The sequence below is a fragment of the Lemur catta genome, chromosome 1, assembly GCF_020740605.2.
Source record: "Lemur catta isolate mLemCat1 chromosome 1, mLemCat1.pri, whole genome shotgun sequence".
Classification (NCBI taxonomy): Eukaryota; Metazoa; Chordata; class Mammalia; order Primates; family Lemuridae; genus Lemur; species Lemur catta.
Window position 1 is genome coordinate 221,634,089 of NC_059128.1, and position 24,754 is coordinate 221,658,842.

Consider the following 24,754-nt stretch of genomic DNA (forward strand, 5'->3'; position numbering starts at 1 on the left):
CACATGTTCTTGTGCAAACAGGGCAACACACAGACCTCATGTGTGTGTTCTAGCTCAGGACCCTTCAACTCTGGTTTTCAATTATCCACTCTCCTAGAATTGAACTTTCCTGCTTTTCCAAATCAAGGCAAAGAAAGAAAAAAAAAAGAACCCCCAAATTCTACTTATTTCCAGGTTCCAGGAATTCTCACCACAGGAAGTTTGACATGCACCCCTTCTGTATCCTGAAAGCCCTATAGGCCACAGGGATTCAGGATGCTGAGGAGATCATCACTACACTAATATCTATGGACAAGAAGGTGGCTGGGATATGGGACTGATAGGCTGTAGGTCTAGAGAAGGTGCTCTAGGCTCTGCCTGTTTTCCTTTATGTTTTTGGAATGCCAGCTGGCATATGTTCATACATTGTATAAAAGAGAAGACATTCTGGTCTTTGGCCATAAATCCAGGAAGGATATTTCAGCCTGGTTACCTGGGAGACACAATCACTATATCCTTAGTAATTAGGATGTCAGACAGTTTCACTGGCCAGGCTGTGTCTCTGACCTGTAGACATGCTATGGATCCCCAGCACATTTCTTACACCTTCCATACCCAAATTCCATAAATCCCAAATCCCACGTCTAACATCCTTATATGTTGCCCATAATCTAGAATAGTCCTGATTTCTCTGTAAAACAGCCAAATATCCCACTGTGAGCAAGGAATTAACAAAACCTTTTCCCCTTATTCATGGTAACGCAACCTTCAGTTAACATCCAAGTTCTGTTTACCTAAAAACAGATAAAAGATGGTATGTACTGACACATTACTAAATTATGTTTCTTATGATTGGCAAATGTCATCTAGATTTGAGAGGAACTATAAATGAGCTGCAAGAACATGATGGGCACACCATACCTTGGGCTTCCCTGAGTGTGGTGACTCTTGCAACTGGCATGTTCGTTGCAGAAATCCTGGAAGCTGTGCCAATGGAGTTGTTAGGAGACATACCGGCTCCTGTGGGCATGGAGTTTATAAGCCATGGCAGATCCTGCAGCTGCCCAATGCAGATCTTAGCTCCCTGCACCTGGGCTGGACTGCTGCAAGGACTGCTCTGCTGGCAACCTGTGGTTCCCATCTTATATTGTTCTCAGTAGATCAGTGCCAAAGGTGGCTATGGTAGTTCTCCTAAGGCTGAATGTTTAGTAGAGCCTAATAAAACTCCCCGATGGGTGCCACACCCATATTTTAGAGCCAAACCATACCTACGGCAGGACTGTGCTCTCCTTGTCTTCCCTTTCTCCAGCCTCCTTTCTCCTTTTTAATTTCTCTCCATAACAGCACTGATGATGATGATAACAATAACAATCATAGCAACTAACATTTGTTCAATGCTCACTATGTGGCAGGCACTGTTCTAAACACTTTACATGTATTAACTCACTTAATCCTCCTCATAACCTCATGATCATCTCCCCAATATTACTAACCCCCAATATCATCATCTCCACTTTACAGATTAGGAAACTAAGGCACAGAGAAATTAATTAGCTTGCCCAGAGCCACGCAGTTAATAAGTGGCAGAGCAGACATTCAACCCCAGGAGGTCTAGTTCCAGTGCTGATGCTCTGAACCCTGATGCCACACCTTCCAATGAGCTCAGAGCTTCATTTGGGGTCTCCTTCCCTTCATCACTGAACTTACCAAAGAATGTTCTGCCCAGCTGCCTTTGATTCCCCTCCATCCACTTCCCCTTTAAGCCCTTAAATACGGTCTGCTTTTCTTGTGTCAACACCCACAATAAAAACCAGCGCCCTGTAGTTTCTGGGTGCCTTATTCTGTTGGTTTTCATTCCCTTTGACCTCATCCCAGAATCAGATGCAGTCCTTTCTGAAATTCTCCCCTGTCTGGCCCCCTAGACCAGGTCATTTGTAGCAGCAGCCCATCTGGCTACAGACAGGAGTTATTTCTCTCCTGCTTTCACACGTCTCTGGACTTGTGAACATTTTCTCAGGAGTATCAGTGCTTTCATGTACTTGAACTCTTCTTTGACACATCATGTCTAGTCTCAGCATGACAAAAATGATAGGAACACCCTAGTTTTGAAAGCTCGCCAATCCTCCAATCCTACATGGACTTATCCAAACTTGCCTCCCACTTCCCTGGCTTCGCCTTCAAGGCCTCCTTTTGTGTCCTTCACACCTTACTGTGACAGTCTAGAGACTGGACCCCAGCCCTCTGCCCTTCACTCATCAGACCCTGTCCACAGGAAAACCATCCAGGCTCACAACTTCAACCACACTAACAGTATTTCCTATATTTCATGTGCCAAATCCTGCACCAAACACCTCCACAGTTTATCTCACACACTCCTCGTAATAATGCTACAAAGAAGGTATTGTTAATTCCATTTTAAACATAGTGAAAATCTCATATTAAGAGGTAAAATAAATTGCTTAAAATCACAAAGCTTGTAAGCATTGAAGATGAATTTAGAATCTAGTGTCCATCGGAACCTAAATCCCATGCAATTTCCCCTGTTTCAGGATGCTCCCTAACCATAATTTCCCAGATAACTGACAAGAATAAAATACGTGCCAGGCTCCACACAATGAGCTTTACACACATTACCTCAATTCTCATAACAGCCTTGTGAGGTAATAGATATCATAATCACCACCCTTTTTAGGTGAAGAAACAGATTCAGAGAGATTAAATAACTTGGTCAAGGTCACACACTCAAGGTGGCATACTGAAGACTCAAATCTAGGTCTGCATGAGTCCAAAAGCCATGCTTTTAAACCACTATTAAATTGTACCCCAAATATACACCTAAGTTGTAGAATATTTCTAGTCACATGGTGTCTGTGGATTCACTATGAAACATCTGGTTTTAATGTGTCCCCTAAATTTCACGTATTGGAAACTTAATCCCCAAATTTATATGCTGATGGTGTTTGGACGTGGGGCCTTTGGGAGATAATTAGGATTAGATGAGGCCATTGGGGTGGGGCCCCCATGATGAGATTAGTGTCTTTTTGAGGAGAGGAAGAGAGACTTGACACTCTTGCCCTCTTGCCATGTGATGCCCTCCATCATGTTATTATGAACAAGAAGGTCCTAACCAGATGCCAGTACCATACTCTTGAACTTCCTAGCCAGGTCCATGAACTAAATAAACCTCTTTTCTTTTTTATAAAATTAATTAATTTTTATTTATTCATTTTTTTTAGAGACAGAGTCTTGCTCTGTCGTCCAGGCTGGAGCACAGTGGCATCACCACAGCTCACTGCAGCCTCAAACTCTTGGGCTCAAGCAATTCTCCTGCCTCAGCCTCCAATGTAGCTGAGATTACAGGCATGAGCCACTATACCTGGCAAATTTCTTTTCTTTACAAATTACCCAGTCTCAAGTATTCTGTTATAGCAACAGAAAACAGACTAAGACAGTACCTATGCACTCAATATGAATATCCTGTTGATATTCCACCAACATCTCAAACTACTATGTCTTTTCTATCAGAAGTATTATTTTCTTCTAACCTCCCACATCTTTCCCATTGCCCAAAGCCCACCTTGTTTGTTATTGTCTCAAGTAACTCTGGAATATGCCCTTTACTTTCCATTGCTGCTGCTACTCATCCCTCTGCCCCCAGTGCCCTCCTGGGCTCCCTGACTCCATTCCATCCCTTACACCAAGCTGTCTTCCCCCACCAGGTTCTAGCACATTGCTTTCCCATATCTTTCTCTCAGTCAAAATAATACAAACAAAACAAAAATCAAGCCCTTTTGTTGCTTTTATCTAAAATGCAAAGTCCAGCCTCCTTAGCCTGGCATTCAAGGCCTGTCCCCACCCCAGACTGGTCCCAAATCTGCCTTATTCTATTATTTCACACCACTGTCCTACATCAAGCATCCTCTCCAGCCAAATTGTTTTGTTTGCTACCAAGCAAACACACCATACCATGCTTATTGCATCCTCATATTGGTGTCCACATCTTTCCTCCCCATGAAATGCTCTACACTCAAATCTCCAAATTATTCCCATCCTTCAGAATTGAAGCCTCATCTCCTCCTGATGCTTTCCTTGACTGAATGAGCCCATACTGAGTTCTCTTTCCTCTAAGCTCATTTCTCTAGTGTCTACCATAGCAGTTCACAAACTTGACCTTAATTCTGAACTATCTGAAATATTTTCTTAAAAAAATATAGCTTCCTAGGCCCTACCATTGAGATTTTGATTCAGTAGAAGCTCTCCAAATAATTCTGATGTACTTGCATTTTTATTTGAAATGTTCATGTAGAGAGTTATGGTCTATCCATGATGGGGTAGCTGGTATCAGACTTAACACTACCATCTATAAACTGTTTGAAGGCATTGATCAACAACCAACATAGAACAGTGATCCTTAAAGGAGGGGGAACACACAATGTACATCCCATATTCACCCAGGCTTTCTCCCTGAGGGTATTTCCAAAACTGTGGAGCAGAGACATAGGAGCTGAGCAGAGAGCTGCAATAGTCTTGACAGGTATGAAAAACACAGGTTGGAGTCCAGGGCTGGTGAGGGGGCTGTGAAGGCACACACGTTCTGTATCTGTGCTGTCCAGGAGGGTTGCTACTAGGAATGTGTGCCTGTTGAACACTTGAAATGTGGCTAGTAAGGCTGAGAAACTGAGTCTTAAATTTTATTTTTAATTAATTTAAACTGAAGTTTAAGTAGCCAGATGTGGCTAGTGACTACCCGATTGGGTAGTGTAGGTACAACATAGGCATAATTAGAGTTCCAGAGGAAAGGAGAGAGAAAATGGGACATGACAGACCCCAGAAAATTTATTCTAGAGTAGTAGATTGGATGTTGATTCCCCAACATCCATTTCACCCCATATCATTTGTCCAAACCAATGATGCCAATTTCACTCCCCTTGTCATTTACTGATGCAGGGGTAGGCAGGACTTAGTATGAACCAATGGAATTGAGGAGAGATTTGCTTGAGGCTCCTGGTAAAGGGAAGCCAATGTCTGTCTGTCTCTCCCCCTCTGCCCCCACCCCATCACTGGGTGAAACAACGAAGCAGGCTGCTCTGTCACCGCTGGCAGCCGTCACACAACCACGAGGGGCGGCAGCCTTGGGATGACGCTCTCGGCAGAACAGTGAGATCTCAGCAGAGCGGTGAGACAGAAAGGCCCTGGGTGCCTGACGACAGGCTTGCAGTGATTCATCAATTTCAAAGCTCTTCTTGTCTCTGAATGTCTCCTTAAAATGTGAAATAATATATTTCCTTGACGTTTAAGCCAGTTTTATTTTCAATAGTCATGTGATCATGATGTTTAATATGATATTTTATTCACTTGTTGAGCACTCACTGTATTCCAGATGTTGGATTAGAGACTGATGATAAACGATCAAGGTCATGGTCTAGTGAGGGAGACAAATGCATTCAATATTCTGTTAATTTCAATAAAATGTGAGAAGTATTATAAAATGTATATACTATAGGCTGACAGCAGGGGAGCACTTGGTCCAACTTGGCAGAGGTAAGGCTAGGGAAAAGCATGGGTGGCTTCCCGAAGGTGGCAACCTGAACAACATTTGAAAGACAACAGGATTTAGGCAAAGAAGGCATAGATGGAAAGGGCATCTTAATGAGAGGAAATAGCTTGAGCAAAGGCCGAGAAGTTTAAAACCACAGCATGTAGTGAGAGGTAGTAAGAAGGGATGATAAGAAATAGAGAGGGATCAAGTCATAAGGCGGCAAAAGATGCAAGGCAAAGGAACTGGGCCTTTATTCAGTGGCAATGGGGAACCACTGAAGGGCAGTGATAAGCTCAGATTTAATTTTAACCCAGAACTGAGTGCCTACACTGAGACCCTTCCAGATACACAGGGATTTACCTCATTGCAAAGGGGAGTCCCAGCCAGCCTTGATCTCACAAAACAAAATCAACTAGCATATTGCCAACTTCTCACCAACTGATGGTCTCTGCCTCCACCTCCTCCTTTCCTTCCCCCACCTTTATCTTTCTTTTTTTAATTTTTTTTTATTTCAACATATTACAGGGGTGCAAATGTTTAGGTTATGTATATTGCCCTTGCCCCCCAAATCAGAGCTTCAAGCGTGTCCATCCCCCAGAAGGTGTGTAACTTTTTCTTGTAAGTCCTTCAATATCTGGGTCAAAGAAGATGAAGACGATGAGATGAGACTATATGAAAGGTGCTGAGCATGGCGTGTGATGCATAGCAGATACAGAGTGCACGCTAGTTCCTTTCCACTTCCCCGGGGTTCAGACAGATAAACTGGCAGTCACAAAAAGTAGCCGTCTGATTAGAGAAACTCAGGCTGCAAAACTTTATGCTAAAATCACACACTGTTCTTGACAGATGAGCCACCGCTCAGCTCGCCTGGAGAAGCACATGCTCAGTGCTAAGCCTTAAAAGGCCACTCTCCTCACTCTTGCCCTCCTCTTGCTAAGTGATGTAATGAAGTCTCACCAAGCCCATTATTAATATAAATGTTTTCAGACTTTAAATAAGGTGGGTTTTTGCATTTTATTTCTAGCCTGTTTGCCTGGATGGACTTTATTCCCTGCAGCACTGGCCACACATGCATCAGCCTCCCGTGGGGAAGGAATGGTCATCCAGGAGCCAGCAAGTCAAGCAGACGAGAAACAGGCCCAGCAAAGCCAGGAGTCAGCCCAGACAGCCCCGGGATATGGACTCCGAATGGCCAAATTCCTTCCATCTGAACCACAAATGCTGATAAAATATTTTCAGGAACAGAGTGAGGGAATGTACTTCACTCACTTCCCAAAATGTAGAACTGAAGAGGTCAAATCCTATTTAATCCAAGCTGAGAAAATAGTGCCCAACTTTATCCCAGAGCTAAATTTAGACATAAACTGAGATCTGGCCCTTGGCAAGTTAATTTAGATGAGCTAATGGTTGTTTCTGGCATACAGGATATACTCAATAAATGGTAACTATTATTGTTACTGCGAAAATGGAGTGTCTGTTGGATGTTCTCATCCAGTCCTCCCACACATCCTAAAATCAGCTGTGCCAATCACTGGCACATCTGGGAACAAAGCTCCACGTGGGCTAAGGAGGAGGCAGCTCTCCCTTCAGGAGCCCTTCTCCGGGGAGGAGATGCCCACCTAGCCCTGCCGGTCTGTGCGAGGCTGGCCTGACTTTGGGCTTAGGAGGAGGGCCTGGCACCCTCCTTTTTCCCTTCTCCACTCTTCCCGCAGCAGCCTCAGCAGTGGCCCCCAGGCAGGTGAGTGACCATGTAGGGGGACAGGCTCAGGCACCTCTATGAAGACACTTGGTCATTTTCCAGCCTCAAGACCCCACAGTGTATCCCCTGCAAAGTTCAGGAAGAACTTACTGAATGAAGAGCCCAGTCACTCCAAAGCTGTCAAAGGACTAAGGTGAATTCCCATGTTCAGATATGTCCCTTGCCACATTGTTCTTAAGGGTAGGGCAGCAAAGCAACAACCAGCTAATGTGTGGTAATGTTTTTAGTGACCTTCATCATCACTTCTCTCACTTTTCTGTGTCTTAAAAGAACTTAAATTTTGAATTCCATTTAGTCATCCATGCTTCCTCTAAAATGTTCCTGGGATTTGTCTCCACTCCTGTCTGCTACCGTCATTCTAACATGAAGGCCGTGGCACCACCTCCACTGCCCCTCCTCCCTGACATCTGGTCATCACCCGCTCCCATTTTCTTTCCTTTAAAGTGTCTCCAGGGCTTGCCCCTTCCCTTTCTGCTCCCACTTGGATTAGTATCAAAGGGCCAGAACAGCTTTCCTGTCTCCGAATCACTCTCTCCATTGCAAGATGAAACTTGCTAACACTCTAGTTTTCAACAGCAAGGGTGTTAGAGTGGCGTTCCCTAAAACCGCTCAGCAGTAGGTGGTGCTCTTGTGCCAGCTCAGAGTGCTCTCAAAAGTTTTGTGCCATCAGGCAGCCCAGTGAGTACAGACTGTGTCACAGCCCACTATTTATTTGGCACTGACTATGTGCCTCTGGGGAACACAGTTATCAAAGACACCGGCCCTGACCTCTAGGAATTTGCAATATAATTGGGGAATGAGGTCTTTGATCATCTAGCTATAATACTAGATGGCATGGAAGAGGGCCAATGCGAGGGGATGGATAGGGGCTGCAGGAAGATGCTCAGGGGAGAGACAGACCCCCTCCAAGAGGGAATGGGGGGTGCATCTGAGCTAGACCTTCAGCAGTGGTTTTAATAGACAGAGACAGTGGAACAGGCATTCCAAGTTGGGGGAGGGCGCTGGCCTAAACAAAGGGGTAAGAAAGTAGGACAGTGCAAAGCACAGAAGAGGATGCCCTGAGTGATGGGAGCTAAATGCCCAAGTCTAGTCTCACTCTCCATTCTAGGCCCTTCTGGTTTGTACCTCCTCTTGCCACCTCGTGACAAAGCTCTCCAGGGAAATCTAAGGTAGGACGAGAACCCTGGGGTGGGACCAGCTGACCCACCTGATCTGCATGGGGGAAACCAAACACTCTTTTTTCTCTACACCAGGAAGGGCACGTCACAGGGCATGTCTTCTTATCACATCAGCAATTATCCCTGTAACGGGACCTTTCTTATGCTAGAAGAGGCTTACTAAGGAAGGGGCTGGAGGTGAGCAAGAGAGTGGGATTTCATGGGGGTACGGGGATGGGGGACCTAGAGGAGGAACCCTCTTGGGATTCCAGCCAGACAGATTTCCCCCCGGGGCGTTGACGTTCCTTTGTGTGTTTTACACATGTTTTCTGACCCTGTCCACAATGAGACCATGAGGCTTTGGCTCTACTTGGGAATGACCACAGAAGACCCATGGGACACAGGAATGGGACTGGAGCAGTAGACACCCTTGAGGTGGGCTTTTCCCTGAGGAATAGTGAATACTACTGACCTTGACACCAGAAACCTTTAACACAACATTTTCACACTAGAAAAGTTTCTCTATGCTCACAAATGAGAAGACATTCTCCTGTATTTATCTCTGTATGAGATAGTGTCTCCCTCTACTTGAGTGAGAGAACATCATTCTTTGGGTGGGCAGACTCTTGGGGTTTCAGACTGACTAACTTAAGCTACAAGAAGCAAGTGCACCTGCAAATACAAAATCTTTTTCTCACCTGTGCAAGTGGGACCTAGAGCTGCAGACCTCTCTCTACTTTCCTCTCTTATTTGAAAAACTGGTCCCAGGAAAGCTGCATCAAAGAGTCTAGAGCCCACATCAAATGAAATTAGGCTAAAAGAACTCATAGGACTTCATCTGGAGCAGGAAACATGGGGGAAGCCTGCAAGGACTGTTTCCAAGTCATGGGAACGCTGCCCTGTGGGGGCAGGAAGAGACTAGTTCCAGGAGACCCCAGGGGGCAGAGCTGGGACTACAGGTTGGGAGCTCCAGGAGGGCAGATTCTGGCCCACTATAAGGATGTCCTAAGAGCTGTGGCTTTCTCCACCCTGGAAATGCTCAACAGAGTCTGGAAAAATGCATATCAGTCAGGGAGGCTAGAAGGGAATACTGTCCTGGTTAAGCAATAAGACTTGAATCAAAGATTCTAGGACTCTCAGAAGCTCCTGGCAGGGCCTGAACCACTCATCAAAATCCAGTTTTCCCTGTGGTCCTCTGGTTATTCAGTACATTTCTGACCCTCTGCTGTGCTCTGACTCCTGGAAACCGACATGGCATAGTCATGGCCCTCCTGCACCTCCTCCCCATGGAGCCTGCCTCACACTACGCTGCACTGCAGACATTCCCAGAACCCAGCCTGCACGTGGAGGCTATCAGGCCTTCGCTCACACTCTTTCCTCTCCCTGCTGAATTCACCCAACCCTGCTGAATGTTTCCCCAACTCTGCTTCCATAGCATTGATAGATACTGCCATGAACTGACCGATGCAATGGCTATTTGTTTGCTGCTGCTGTCTGCTCTAACGTGGTGCGGACTGACTCTAGTTCATCTTCCAGTTGCCCATCCCTAGCACAGTGTCTGGCACTTATTAAATTGGCTTATCTTCAGCAGTGGTGTTCTAAGATACTGCTTCCACTTCTGTTTCCCTCAGCTAACAGCAGACCTTGTGTCTAATGCCCACTGACAGGTTCCTTCACCCTACCCCTTCCTGGTTTCTCCAGCCACCAGGTCCCTACTCACCTCCACACTCCACCGCCACATGCTGTCTGCTCCAGCATCCTCGCTGTGGATGAGGCTGTCCTCCCCACCATGCCCCACAAGAGAGCCCCCCGTGCCTCTCTCCCACTGCTGACCCCACTCATCTGCATGGGCCAGCACAAGGCTGTCTCCACACCCCTACCCCTTGTTGACCTCTCCTGGACTCCAGCCGCACTGGATATTTTACATACATTTTCTCTAGTTCATACAAGAATCCTAAGACATGTATCAAAATATACATTTTAGAGATAAAGAAACTGATGCTTGGAGAGGGTGAACTGGCCACGGTCACTCAGCTAGTGAGTGGCCCAGCAGGGATTCAAGCCAGGTCTCCCTGACTCCAAAGCCAGCTCTCTCTCTGCCCTCCCCAGGAGGCCTGAGCACACATGCAGCTTTTCCTTAACTCTGACCGAGGAAGGAAGCAGGACTGCAAAAGGCAGGCAACGCAACAAGCTCAGAGAGAACAGATGCTCAAAACGAGTGGGTTAAGGAAGGGCCTGGAGAGACTCAAGACAGGGACCATAAGGTCACATATGGGACAGGAAGTAGAAGGGGAAGAGGAGAGAGGGCAGAAGAAAGGAAATGGGTTCTTCAGTGTAAAATGCCTGGAAAGAAACCTTGGAAAAGCTCCCCAGCCCAGAGACTCAATTTGTTTTACTTTATAAATTGTAACTGAATGTCCATCATTCCTCAAAAAGGATACCTAAGACCTTTCTCTACTTCCCTACTGGGGCAGAGCTGACACATTTTGTTTTTTTTTTTTTGGACAACTTCTGTGCCATCTCTCCCATATACACTAGAGCCCCCAGGCCTCCCCCCAGCCCAGTAAGCAACAGAGTCCTTAATATCTTAACTCGTCCAGGTTCCAACCTCTGGGGTGGTCAGTGTTTCTAAGCCATCCTTTTCTTACAGGTATCAAGAACTGCAGCAGTGCTAGACTGGTCTTCCCTACACTGCCTGTACTATTTCCCACCCAGTGCCCAGCAAACAAGTAGAGAGACACAGTCACCAGCAGCTAGCAAAGCATAGTAGACACGTCTGTTGGTAAATGAATGGGTCAGTGAACGTTTCTTGGTTGCCACCCTGTGCCTCACATACACACGTTTTATCTCTGATCAGACCTTCTTTCCATAGTTCACCTAAAGTGCTGCAGACAGGGTCAGTGTGACCCACTGGATTCTGGAGAGTACTGTTAACACAGTGCCGGCATCCTCAGTTCCAAGGGGTCACTATGGGGTCCTTTCACAAGTAGAGGCCACACAGGCAGAACTTCACACACGGTGCAGGTCTCAGCACCTTCCAGACCTCTTGAGGGGATCCTGGCAGGGAGCCCAACCACGCATGCCCGAGCAACCCTGCCAATCCTTCCTCCACTCTGTCCTCCACACCCACACTCCTCATGCAGGCCTGCGAATTTCAGGACACAAATGGGGCTGAAAATTCAAGAGAGGGAGAAAGGACGTAAGAGGGAGAAAAACAGCTTTGGGAAGAAAACACACACATGCAGCCTGCAGAACATTGTGACTTGGATTATTTTTGGAATCTAATGTTTCTAATGTTCAAGGGAAGGAAATAAGAAAAAGTAAGTAGAGATTCCCAGGATCAGCAGGCTGGAAATAATACAGGACACTGTGTTCTGTGTCAGGGGGTGGGACACAGACACACTTCCTTGCTCTGAGCGCAGTCAACAGGAGGTGGAGGGGTTCGGTGGTTTAGGTCTCAGTAGGAGAGGGGAGGGCAGGAACAAGAGGGCACCGGAGGCTTTCTCCAAAACAAGCAGGAAATTACAACTGCCCAGTAAAGACTTTGCCCTTCTGGCTGCCCCGAAGGTCGCAGCTCTTTGAAGCCTCCCTCCCGACACAACATGAAGGGCTCGGGCAATTGAATCACGCAGAGACCTGGCACACCCCTCTGGAGGCCGGTCCAGTGCTTGTCCTCTCACCATAGCAGTGGTGAGGACACATGTCAGGTGACTCCTGCTCTCCATTCCGCCCCCAGCCCCTCTCAGCACCTCGTAGGTTGCTGGTACATGCCACCATCTGTCCTGCTTGGCAAGAAGCCTCCTAAAGAGGGGGTGTGTGTTTGCTGTTGTGCACACACATGTATGCATGTATGTGTGTGTGTAGTACGCATGCATGCATGTGAGTGTGTGTTTGCCGGTATCTGGGTTGGGGGACGGGGAGGAGCAGAAGGCCTACTTTCTGATGCTGCCCACCTGGCTCCATCCCTGGCAAGCCTCCCAACCTCACCAAGTCTTAGCTTTCCCATTTGTAAAATGATGTTCCCATGCATGCCCACTGGGCACACACATGAGGTAAATGGGAGAGCCAAATGATGAACCACTGACTGGATTACTTTGGGTGGGTCTCTACTCTGGGTCAAAGTTTTCTATGTAAAAGGAAGGGCTGGACCAGAAAATCTCTAAGGTCATGGGTGTGAGAACACTTTGAAAAAGTGTTCAAAAAGTATGATGCATTGTAATTACTACAAAGGCACTTGACGTTGACAAATGACTGGGGAGTCACGTGTACTGCTGGCTGATGGGACACGGGGGGTTGGAGGTGTGGGAAAGAAAAGAGACAGTGGGCCAGAGTCCAGCGTGGAAGCAGCAGCAGCGGAATTTCTCTACAATGGCCTCTGTGGTTCTGGGCACGTCAGGCAGCATGAGACTTTGGGTCCTGCTTTGGGCTCTGGGGAGTGATCAGAACTGTTTATACCTTGAAGGGAGAGGGCAGGAAACAGCAGTGGATACTTTGCCCAGTGACAGGGCATCCTGGGGATGTCCTGAAATGCTAATGTGGCTAGCAGGACATACAAACCTCAAAAACACAGTAAGCACGTCCCCCTGGGTGAGGTGGCCTGCTGCCTGCCATGATGCCCTCCACCCAGTGGTGCCCCTTATATATTTTTCACTGCGATTAACATAAAAGCAACATTATTTTGTTTGCACAGATTTCTAAGAATATCAAAATGCTTAGATGTATGCCTTGGATGGATTGTAGGAAGTATTTCTGGCCCTACATTTGCAAAGGAATAAGACAAATACATTCTTACCTATAATGCAAGGCAGAAGGTGACAAGTGTCTCAGTTGTAGGCATACGGGGAGAGTCAATAACCTCTCATGGGACTTGAGGAAGAATCACTTTCCTCTGTGGCTGCTTCAAGGACAGACACTGTTTTTCCTGAGACCCTTCCCTGTGGAGGATCCCTCCACTCTGACCCATCAGGTAGGACCCCAGTGTGACCTGTGTCCTCCTCTTTTGTGCCTTGCCCAGGGGCACTGCACAGCCTGGTGATCTGTGGGCCCCCATGAATCTACATCATACTTTCAAACTTCTCTCAAAAATCAATTCTTAATTTTGTTCCATTAGGGGTAATTGAAAATGATAATTTTCAACTGGAGTAAGTTCATTTGGAAGATAGCGTCGATGACACTGCGTGGTCTCAGCAGGCAGCAATGACCGAGGAGTAAATCATGACTGAAATAGCAGAGAGAGAAGGAAGGGAAGCCCAGGTCCAGGGAGCAGGTGTGCTGGGCCAGGCACCATGCCAGGCACCGCTACAGACACCCCCCTATTGCATTCTCACAACAACCCTGGAAAGCAGCTAGTCTTTTTAGGCAGAAAAAGAACTCAAGAGATTATGGTTTTATTTGCTAAGAAAAATTTCTTATTTTTCATAGCCACCCAAGGCAACAATGCTGAAAGAAGAACCTACCATAGATATATAGGGGACAATGAATAGCAAAAAAGCATAAGTTATTATAAAATTGTTGAGCTATAAAAGGACTTAGATATTTATTTAGTGTAGCAAGTCTCAAAGGAAGAGGAATGGCAGGTACATTTGGATTGGGGTGGGGGCTTTCTCAAACCACTCTGGAGATTCTGGCACATCTCCCTGAGGGTTGATTCTCTAGCATCATCGCCTCCACCACTGCCACAGCCACCACAACCATGTGCACAGCCATCCCACTTCTCCTGTTGAAAGATGTTTTCACAAAGGGAGAGTATTGTGCATGAGAACAGTGCAGTGTGGAAGCAGAGGAAAAGTCCAAAGACACTGGGCTAGTGCAAATTCTTTCTCTTTGTTTTGTAGGAAACATAATTAGGGGTCAGAAGTTAAAGATGTGCCTGAGATGTCATGATTGATCCGTGGCACCTCAGGACAGACCCTAAGCCCCACTCACCACAGCTCCATCTCAGCATGGACACAGCACCCGCGGAGGTGAACAGAATTTTACCATGCAAGAATGAATGTGCAGGAAGGCACTCAAAAACTGGGTTCTCCAAGGGGAACTTTCCCATACGTGGCATGGCAAGGGCAGGCACAGGTAGCCACTGAGGCCACGGTCTCCTGTGAGTACCTAAAACAAATGAGAGCTGGGCTAGATGCCTTGGTCATGGCAGGAGGGGGCAGGTGTATGGTGGGCACCAAAATATCCTCTCGAGCTGGTGATAAAGATCTCATCTGGGGCATTTTCCAAACATGCATTTACACATGAAAAAATACAATGTGCTACATAAACCTATAATAAACATGATTCCAATACTTGAAGTTCCACTAGGTAGCTTTGTTCACTCTTGGGGATACTCCCACAGGAAACGGGAATATCCTCCTCCTTTCCAGAATAGCTTTGGGCAAGACCAAAAAATGCACCCCTTGGGTAGACATCAGTAGAGCCTCCCTTATTCAGAAACGAAGTGGACAAAGACGTCTCAATCAGGTATGTCTAGTTATGCACTGGAGTTTTCTAAGCACTTCCCCCTTCCCTACGAACACTAGAAGACCATGGGCTTTCCCCAGATCAGAAGGCAGATGATGTGGCAGTTTCGGCATTTTTTGATACTTATCACTGGCACGAGTGCGTAGATAGGCACCATGATATCACAATGGCTATCATAATCAGATGGCGAGGCTGAGATTTCTACACAGTGTAGGAGGTAGGCATTTTGACCTCAAGGTTCCTGCCAGTTCTGCCAGGCACCCAGGAAGGAAGGGAGGAGGGAAGATCCCCCACTGAGCAGCATCCACCCTTCTCTTTTCCGAAGGCACATCTATAAGGAGTCCACTTAATGACCTTTAATGCTACATATGGCCCCCTAATGGGGAAGAGGCCCATCCGTTCTCTTTGGTAATGGGACGTGTTTGCAGGGCAGACACCTTTATCACACAGGGTCCACTGCAGCTGGCGGGGCGGCCGGCTGTGAAACAGGACTGCACAAAGAGCCGTAATCTACACAGGCTAATGAGGAGCGACCCAGCCGTGTTCTGTGAACACAGTGGAGGACAGGCCCATTAGTTACAGGCCAGAGGGCACTGGGCCCAGGCAGCAGTGGTTCATCTTCTAACATCGTGTGTTGCTTGAATCATCTCTGCATTACCCTGTGCATCCACAAATTGCTCATTAGGGCTTTCCTGTCACTCCTGAGCTGCAATGTTCCCTCCTCTCCAAAAACCCTCCAAGCATAGAGGCTGTGCCTAGGACAGTACAGGGCACAGAGCAGACATTTAATAAATAAGAGTTTATGTAAAGGGAAACCAGGAAACTTTTGGAGGTGTGGCTATGTCTATTACCTTGATTGTGGTAATAGTTTCATGGGTGTGTGCACATGTCCAAACTCATCAGACAGTATACATTAAATACATGCAGTTTATATATCAATTATACTTCAATAAATGTTTTCAAAAATATAAATAAATAAATAGGAGTTTATGTGCCCATCTGCTTCATCGGAGGGTGAGCTGCTCTAGGACATAAATTGTGGCCTACCCATCTTTATCCACGTGCCTTGTTTGGGACTCATGACAGCTGCTCAACATTATTAAATGAATGAGTGACCTGCTTTATAAATTATCTGTGGAGCAGAGTCCCTCCTCCCTAGACGTCTAACTGGGAGAGAGCACGGCTCCCTCCCACCACCTCCCAGATGGGTAATGCAAGGGGTCTTCACAAGGGCCAGGGGAGGGGGTGTGAGGCAGCTTCAACCCCCAAGACGAGTTGGTAAATAAGGAGCACGAGCCCGTTTTCAAGCCCTGGGGAACATGCAGTCACTCCAGAGTGGAGGGGAGACTCTGCACCCACCCCTTCTGCAAAAATAGAAGCTGAGCAATTGTCAGACTCCTCTGATTGCCAAGAGCTTCCCAGATCTGGAATTAGAGGCCTCTGCCGAAGAGCCTCCCACCAGAAGGGAGGCCCAGACTGGGCTCAGGCAGCAGCTACTTCCTCGCGCTTTGTTTGGATGTGGATCCGCACACGACCCTGTCTCTAAATCATCACCCTCCTACCCCTTCCAAAAACACCAAATAAGTCAAAGGCTGATATATTTAAAATAGCTCTGCACAGATATTTTAAATTAATCTTAAAGCAACTTAAAAGGACTGTTTTTCTCCCCCGCCTCATGACCAGCACATTTTCGGTAGCAGCTGGGTCAAGCTTGAGCAGCATTTTCACCACTGACTCAACATCAAAACATTCCTGGGCTGCTCTCTTCCCATAGTCCTTTTCACTCCCTCTGTTTTGTTTTTATATTCTCTCCCCACCCCTCCACACACCCGCACGTGCATGTACACACACACCCAGCTTCTTTTTAATGTATGAGCATACCACACAACAGGTGTTCTAAACTTAGAGTTGATGGCTAGAAATCAGGGATCATGTACTTGGATAGGGAAAAAAACCTATGCCTTTATCTCACTAACCTCTAACTGAAATATATCAATAGTATTCCCTTCGATCATGAACATAGGTAACAAACTACATCAGTGTTAGCAATACTGTTGTCTTTCACACCAAGAGAAACACACACGTTTTCATATTGCGCCAGGGTTGTTGCCCTGAAGCATCACTCATGCCCATCACTACTTCAAACTTATGGTAGTTACTGACTTCACATAGATATTATTATTTAGCATGCTGATAAAGAAGTATATATGGTACTGCTAATTTTTAAATGTAATAACTATATTTAAATAATTGCTTTCCAAGCCTATATGTATTTTTTGTACATTTACAATTATTATTCTGAGAAGGGGTCCATAGGCTTCACCAGACCAAAGATGTCCATGGCACAGAAAGATTAAGAGCCACTGCAGTGGAGTAAGCACGAGAAAGTAGGATTTGAGATCTTCTCTGGGTCATTTGGGCCTGGGCCACAGGACCTACGGATTAAAAGGCAGTGTTCAGTGGTAGCAGAAGGCAGGTTCTGGGGGCAGAAGGACAGCAGGGTTATTGGATAAGAGTTTGGGTGGGCTTTGGGGATAGACTAAAATACTGGTCCTGTCTAACCAGCAGTGTGACCTTGGGCAAGCCACTTCACCTCTCTGAGTTTCCATTTCCTCAACTGTCAAATAGAAATAATAATATACTATTCAATTCTTGTGGCCATTAATTGAGAGGATATCTGTGTGGCAGCAATTACCGCCCAGCTGAATGGAACGTGGCTGGCTCTAGAAGGGCAGCCTCCTCTACCTGGGGACTTCTGGAGCTAAGGTAACGCTATTTGTTTTGTTTTTGAGACAGGCACTATCTGTGCCCTATGCAGCCTTCCATAACCTTGCACTTCAGGGATACTGTGAAGAGCCCCAAAACATGCCTAGGCAGACATATGTTCCCTGCCTCCCCTTCTGTCCCTTGCTCACTGAAACTGGCACTCAGGCCAGGCTGCAAAGCAGATTTCCTGCCCCAGAGCAGAAGAGACCTCAAGGAAAAAGGAGACGTTCCAAATCTTTCCAAAACTGGCAACAGGAGCCAAAGTACCTGCCTCTGGCTTCACAGAACAGCTGACTCCTGACCTGGCATCTCACCACTTGATAAGCGAGGATTCTGTGGTCCAAGCTGCCCCACCCAGAGCAGGCCAGGCCAGGGGCAGACCCAGGCCTCTGGGCCACTGGGCAGAGCCCTGAGGAAGGTCAGGGGAAACCCCTTTGCATGGCTCTTCCAAAAACTTGATTAAATGATGTTCAAAAGTTCTGTTATAGAAAGAGATATGCATTCCTTATAAACTACATATATTGATTTTCTTTTGACTATAAAAGATTGGAAAACACAGAAAATTTATAGGGAAATTAAAATCAACCATAAGCCTGGCTCCTAGAAATCAAAACTATTAATATAATAGCAAACTTTTTCCAGTTAGACATAAATTGGGATCACACTTACACAGAGTTTTATATTTGATTTCATCACTTAAAAATACCTAGAGACATTTTCAATGTGGGCTCTTAAAAGACACAAAATCATTACATCAGACTCTGCTTGTAAAAGTCATAGGTTACTGAGAGATGTCATGGCTTTCCTAAGAAGAGTATTGTGCATTTAAATATAACTTACACCCAGAAAACTGATAAGAGAGCCCTTTTCACTCTTCTTAAAGTATATATATGAGTAAACTCTCTTCTCTTTAGCTTGAAGAGAATACAGAGAAGATACTTTTGTGTCCTCAGCAAAGCAGCACTATATGCCATTTCGCTTTTTTACATTCTCATATCTTACTTTTCTCCTGATAAGGGGAAAGCTTTGAAAATTCACTGCTGGAAACATGGTGTATTACTCCAGAAAGTGCTCAGCAGCTGAGAGGAAACCTCCAGAAAGAAGTGCTATGGCAAGAAGAGCCCTGGACGTGGAAACAGGAAAAAACTGGATTCCCGTGTCAGCTCTGCCATTGCAGATCCAAGATCAAAGAACGTCAGTTTCCCTGCGTGTCAAGAGAGACACCACCACCCAACTCACAAGGATAGAAGGATTGTGCAGATTACATAAGACTCTCCATGTGAGAGTGGTTTGTCAATAGTAAAATACATTGCAGGGTGACGATCACTGATTAATGATACAGTGGCTTTAATAGTATTGCTGTTTTCGTTGCTTAGCTGGCTTGAACCACTCAGTGTAGGCGCTTAGGGCAACATCCAATGGTAGGAAAAAGCATGAACTCTGAAGCTAGACTGTACTTCCTAGCTTGGTGAATTATTTAACCTCTCAGTTTCTTCATCTGTAAAATGACATGATGATAGTACACCTACCTCTTAGGACTCTTGAGAACGTTAAAATGAGTTGATTTATATATAGTGCTTAGAACAGTGCCTGGCACATAATAAACATATAAGGGTGAGCTTTAAAAATAGTCAGTGATCAATTGCCAAATACAAGATTGAAATAAACTTTACCAGCTAAAACTAGTAGGTACTTTTTTAAAAAAAGCTTTCCATAAAAGTACTATCATCATTAATCAGAAAGTTGAATTAGCAACCTCCATCAGTTTCCCTAAAAGCTATGCCCCTCCAACCCACCCCGGGTTTGGCCCGTCCCCTCCCTACCTTCTCAGCGTCCTGCTCGAAGAGCCGCAGCTGAAAGCACTGGTCCAGCTTGAGCTTGCGCACGTGCCACATCTGATGCAGGTGCTGCCTGGTGGAGTGCAGCTTGTCCAGGAGGCTGGTGATCTTGGGCACCAGGCTCTGGAAGTCGGCGCTGCCCGGGATGCAGTTGCGCCCTGAGAAGCCGTCGCTGCAGCGGATGCACTGCAGCAGCCGCTGCCCCTCTCGGTCCAGCTCCTCCACGGGGGCCTTCAGCACCTTTTTCTTGAGCTGTGTGTGTTCATCGATGAGCCGCCGAGAGCCCTCCACGTCCACGGGGAACTCCTTTCGGGCCAGCATCTCCTGCAGGTCCTCAAGGCGCGAGAGCAGGTGCACAGCGCTGTTGAAGAACTCCTCCAGGGAGAGCCGCAACTCGATCCACTCCTCGTGGTTGTAGTCCAGGGAGCCGTCAAACTCCTCCGTCAGCTGGGAAGGGTCCACCAGCTTCGTGAGGCCCTCCACGGACACCATGCTCGTCTGGAAGGGGCAGACACAGACAGGGGGACACAGTGATACGAGGAGAAGACCATGGCAGAAATAGGCAGGTGGAGGGAATGGCAAGGGGAAAGGACAAGATAAGTCCACACAATAATGACCACACCCTGCCTAGGAAAGGGTGAGTGGGAGACCACGGGCCCCACTGGTCAGGAGTCACAAATCAGCCACGGTCAGCAGTTCCTACAGACTGCTGACCGCTTCAACAAGCCTGTCCACCTGCCCACCATTTGCCACCCAAGAAAAACTGCCTTTATGTCCCCATTCCCTTCATCTTCCCTCCTACCCACCCTGCGTCTATCACAACATGCTAGAAGCAGAAGCTGGCAGAAAAACTGGCCCAGTGCTTGGGGGTCAGTTTTCTATAGCTTTAAAACCAAGGCCCGTGGACCCAGGGTATCATCATGGTTGCATTAAGTGATATGGGTTAATGCGTGGGCCACAAGCATTTCACAGTATCTTTCTGTGCCAGGCCGGGCTCTCTCCTTGAGCAGATGCCCTTCCATGGTACAGTGAACAGAACTGGGGCTAGGCAACAGGGGGCCTGGGCCCTCGGTTCTACCTGTGAGGCCCCTACAAGCTCTTGGAGAGCAGAGTGGAGAGTGTCTCTCCAGCAAATGATGGTGCAGGCAACCATCCCAGCTTATTAATAACCATCTTTCCCTTCCTATGGGGCTTCAGGCTTCTCTTCTCTCTCATGAAGAATGAGAGGCTATCAAAAAAAGTATCTGGGTTTGAGTCCCAGTCCTACACTGGGACCCAGGGCAAGCTATTTAAGTTTATGTTTATTGAGTCTGAGGAGAGCCTCAGTCTTCACCTCTATACAATGGAGATAATAATTCCTCTCTCACTGGGCTTACTGGGATTAAATAGGTCAATGTGTATAAAGCATCTACAGTGCCCAGCACATGCTCAATCCCCGTCAGTGCTCTGAAGGCTGCATCATTACTTGAAACCTTAAAAGCAGTTGGTCTCTCTGTTTTCTTGCTGCTCTCTAAGCATCCCCACTTCTTATCCCTTCTCCCTCCAGCCCGCTCCTAAGACACAGGAAGCTGTTGCCATAGGCAGGAGGGCTGACCTCAGACAGTGGTTCTCAAACTTAACTGGTCAATAGAATCCTTTGGGGAGTTTACAAAAACACCAATGCTCAAACTCCACCCTAGAAATTCTGATTGAATTGGTCTAAATTGCAGCTTAGGCAGGGGGAGTTTTAAAAGCCCCCACAGTGATTCTAATTTGCAGCTAGAGTTACAAACTCCTGCTAACCTACGGCCTTGCTGCTCAAAGCATGGCCTTTAGACCAGCAGCATTGGCGTCACCTGGAAACTAGTTAGAAATGCAGAATCTCAGGCCCTGCCCTAGACCTACTGAGTCAGAATCTGCATTTACAAGCTCCCCAGAGGGGATTTGTGTGCATTAAACTTTAAGAAGCCCTAGTCTAGAGCATTTTGCCCTTCAAATTTGGCTCAAAGTTTACTACTTCCAGGAAGTCCTCCATGATTATACTTACCAATTATTAAGTATCTGCTATTGAACAAGCCTATACTCTCACCCCTGTATCACTTGTCACCCCAGTCTGTAGTAGAATATTAAATTTTCTGTTTTTAAGATACTGTTTTATAAATATTCTTTTGACTAGGAGGTCCCCAGCCATCTGTCTTATATCTCTTGTTTAGGAGGCAGAGACAAGCTTGCTCAACTTGGAGTGAAAGAGGTGCAGGGAGATGCGACATGCAGGCCAGCTATGCTGATACAGAAGTTTCAAGACTTATTGAAAACATTCTTTTCAGTCTCTTCAGCTTATACATTTACAGGCTTATTGTCATTGCCAGTGTATAAACAAACCAAAAATATAAAAAGCATTTCTGTTTTTATACCAAGCCTAATTTCTTGTGTTATTTACACAAAGTGAGAACTGCCTCCATCAAGTGGTCAGGTCATTGTGCTCAGATCGCAGCCTACTGGGGACACTCTACTACACATGGGCACTCCTGCCCCTGGGGACAAAAGTCTGCAATGGGAAGCTGCTGAAAGATTACACGCAGCTCTGCCTTTTCAACACACACGCACATACTAATATACACAAAGTTCATCCCCCTGCAGATGAGGACCAGAATTCTGAAAAAGGGAACAGCTCAAATTTGGCTGGAACAAAGATGCCTAAATCACTGATTTAATCTGATGTGTTGTCATTAAAATTTCTCAGGGGACACATATGACCTCTAGAAAATTTACTTAAAAAACATGTTTTTCCTGATACAAGTAATATATCATCCTTGAAGGAAAATAGAAAACCATAAAGAAAATAAAAATCACCCATAATCCAGCCACCCAGAATAAACCACGACTGACATTTTCATGTGTCTCAATCTTCTCCATATGTACACTTAAAAAACAAATTTCAGATTATACTGCCCATATTGTTTTATAACCTGCCTTTTACTAAACAATGTATCATGACCATTTGTCCATTATACTATTTTTCTAAATATGGTTTTTAATGACTTCATAGTATTTGTATATTAATATCACCAAAATGAATGGATAATTAGGATACAACCTATACATGTGTGTATGTATATGTATTATATATGTATATGTTTATGTGTGTATATGTATATATACTATTGTATATGAACTGTGCACTTATAGACATTTTTGTTTGTAATTTTACGTAGTTTTAATCTCTGTTTTTTTTTTCATTTTTATATTAAGAATATTTTTCTAGAAGAAGAATGACTGGATCAATGGATCAATGGATATAAACTCTTTAAGGCTTTCGATACAAATTACAAAGTTGCCCCAGTTTACACAGCCATCAAAAGTGAATCTCATTGTCCAGCGAAGCTCTGCATTTGGGGCAATCTCTTGAGCCTCCTGTTCCTCCCCAGACTCTAACTGGTGAGGCCACAGTGGCCAAGGAATCCTGAAATCTCAGCCTTAGACATGTTGCACATTGTAGGGTCGACAGAGAAGAGGAAGTGAGAAACGTGTAGATGGCAGAAGGGGAAGGGGAAGAAGGTGCTAAGAAAGAGAGGTCTGGCTCACCTCAAAGATGAATTTGGAGCTGCCAAAGTTGGTCTTCTGTTTCTGCCAGAAGTTGTCAGGTTTGATGATGAGGGCCACATGGATCTCAGCTGGAAAGGCTTCCTGCAGCGTTTTGAGGAGGGGCTTGATGAGGTCCCACTTGGAGCCCCGCATGTCGATGATGACAGTGAAGCCACGTTTGCACACGTCCTCACTGTGGGGAGGTCAGAGGTCAGGCATGGTCACTCTGGGTAGCTGAGACTTGGGAGTGCACAGTGAAAAAGCACCCAGAAACCTGCCTGCCTCCCCTTGACGTGGACCACCCTTTCAACTTTGCTCCAGGTCTCCTGGCCACTTTCCAATCCAACTCAAAATGTACTGCCTCAGAAAAGCTTTCTAGATTAACCCTGTCTGACCAATGATCCTGGCATTCTGTCTTCTTCCAGCACTTTGCAAATAACTTGGCTTTCCTCATACAGGTTGAGTATCCCTAATCCAAAAATCTGAAATCCGAAATGCTCCAAAATTTGAAACTTTTAAAGTGCCGACATGGCACTCAAAGGAAATGCCCATCGGAGCATTTCAGATTTTAGATTTTCAGATTAGGGATACTAAAATGGTAAATATAAGGCAAATATTCCAAAATCCAAAAATATCTGAAATCTGAAACACCTCTGGTCCCAAGCATTTTGGATAAGAGATAGATACTCAATCTGTAGTCAATTGCATTCGTTGGGATGTTTACTGTTTGGGTATTCACAACTGTATTTGCTTTCTCTTTTCATTTTTGTCCTCCCCCTCTTCTTCCTATAATGAATCAAATTTTCCCCATTTGAATTCAAGCTCTCTAAAGACAGGGACCCTGTTGCCTCTTAAATCTGAGGTGGAAAATCCTTCACAGGAGTGCTGTTCTTTCCTGCACCCACATCAATGACAGACACTGATATATTTTACCCCTGAACTCAAACTGAGCCAAAGAATCCTTTTCAGTAAAGGGATCAAGGCTAGTTCTGCTACTTGATTAGAGATGGTACACAAAGTATTAATATTAATAATATGTATTTACCACCACCATATTTAAAATGTATTACTTGCAGTTAAAATTGTATATAAACTTAAAAAAAAATCAGGTTGCTGAGTTATGCTGATCACTCAGAGAAAGCCAAGAGTGGAACTGATTGGAGCAGTGGGTGCAATGCGGCTGTCTCATGCACTCCCATTACAAGAGTTATGGTGTGAAAACGTACATTTCAGGACGTTAAGGGAGGACGCTTGATGCGGGGAGTAACTCTTAAAATCAAGGCAAATTGAAGCGACAGTGACCATGTTGAAAATCAAGACATAAGCAGGCTAAGTGAATCAAAATGTTGCTATATAACTTATTAAGTAGCAAAGTCTATTTAAACACTTTAACTCCAAGAATAGGAAGAAAGAAATGAAGGTCAAATAGTTACAACATCTCAGTTTGGAAAAAAGACTATGTTTTGATATTTTGAGGTCTTTTCCTTCTCTTATTTCTCAATGAGTATTTTTGGTGTACTTAACCTATCCCTTTTTAACTCAAAATAGACTTTGGTTAATTCACATTTTTTATATAAACACTGGAGTATTTCCTTAGGGTCTTTTGCTTAATTTCACATTTCCCAGATTGTACTTGATTAAACTACCATGTGTGTTTCATGACCCTCAGATGTGCCTACTACATATCAGT

The 24,754-nt window shown here is 45.5% G+C and overlaps 1 protein-coding gene across 1 annotated transcript in view; it reads right to left on the minus strand.

Annotated features, from left to right (window-relative positions):
- LOC123630466 (kalirin) overlaps window positions 1-24,754 on the minus strand; it is a 457,953-nt gene that overhangs the window by 217,845 nt on the left and 215,354 nt on the right. The window contains exons 4-5 of the mRNA XM_045540114.1: window positions 23,065-23,257; window positions 19,486-19,998 (exon numbers count right to left, since the gene is read on the minus strand). Of these exons, the coding sequence (XP_045396070.1) occupies window positions 19,486-19,998; window positions 23,065-23,257 (706 nt within the window). The remainder of the gene's footprint in view (window positions 1-19,485; window positions 19,999-23,064; window positions 23,258-24,754) is intronic.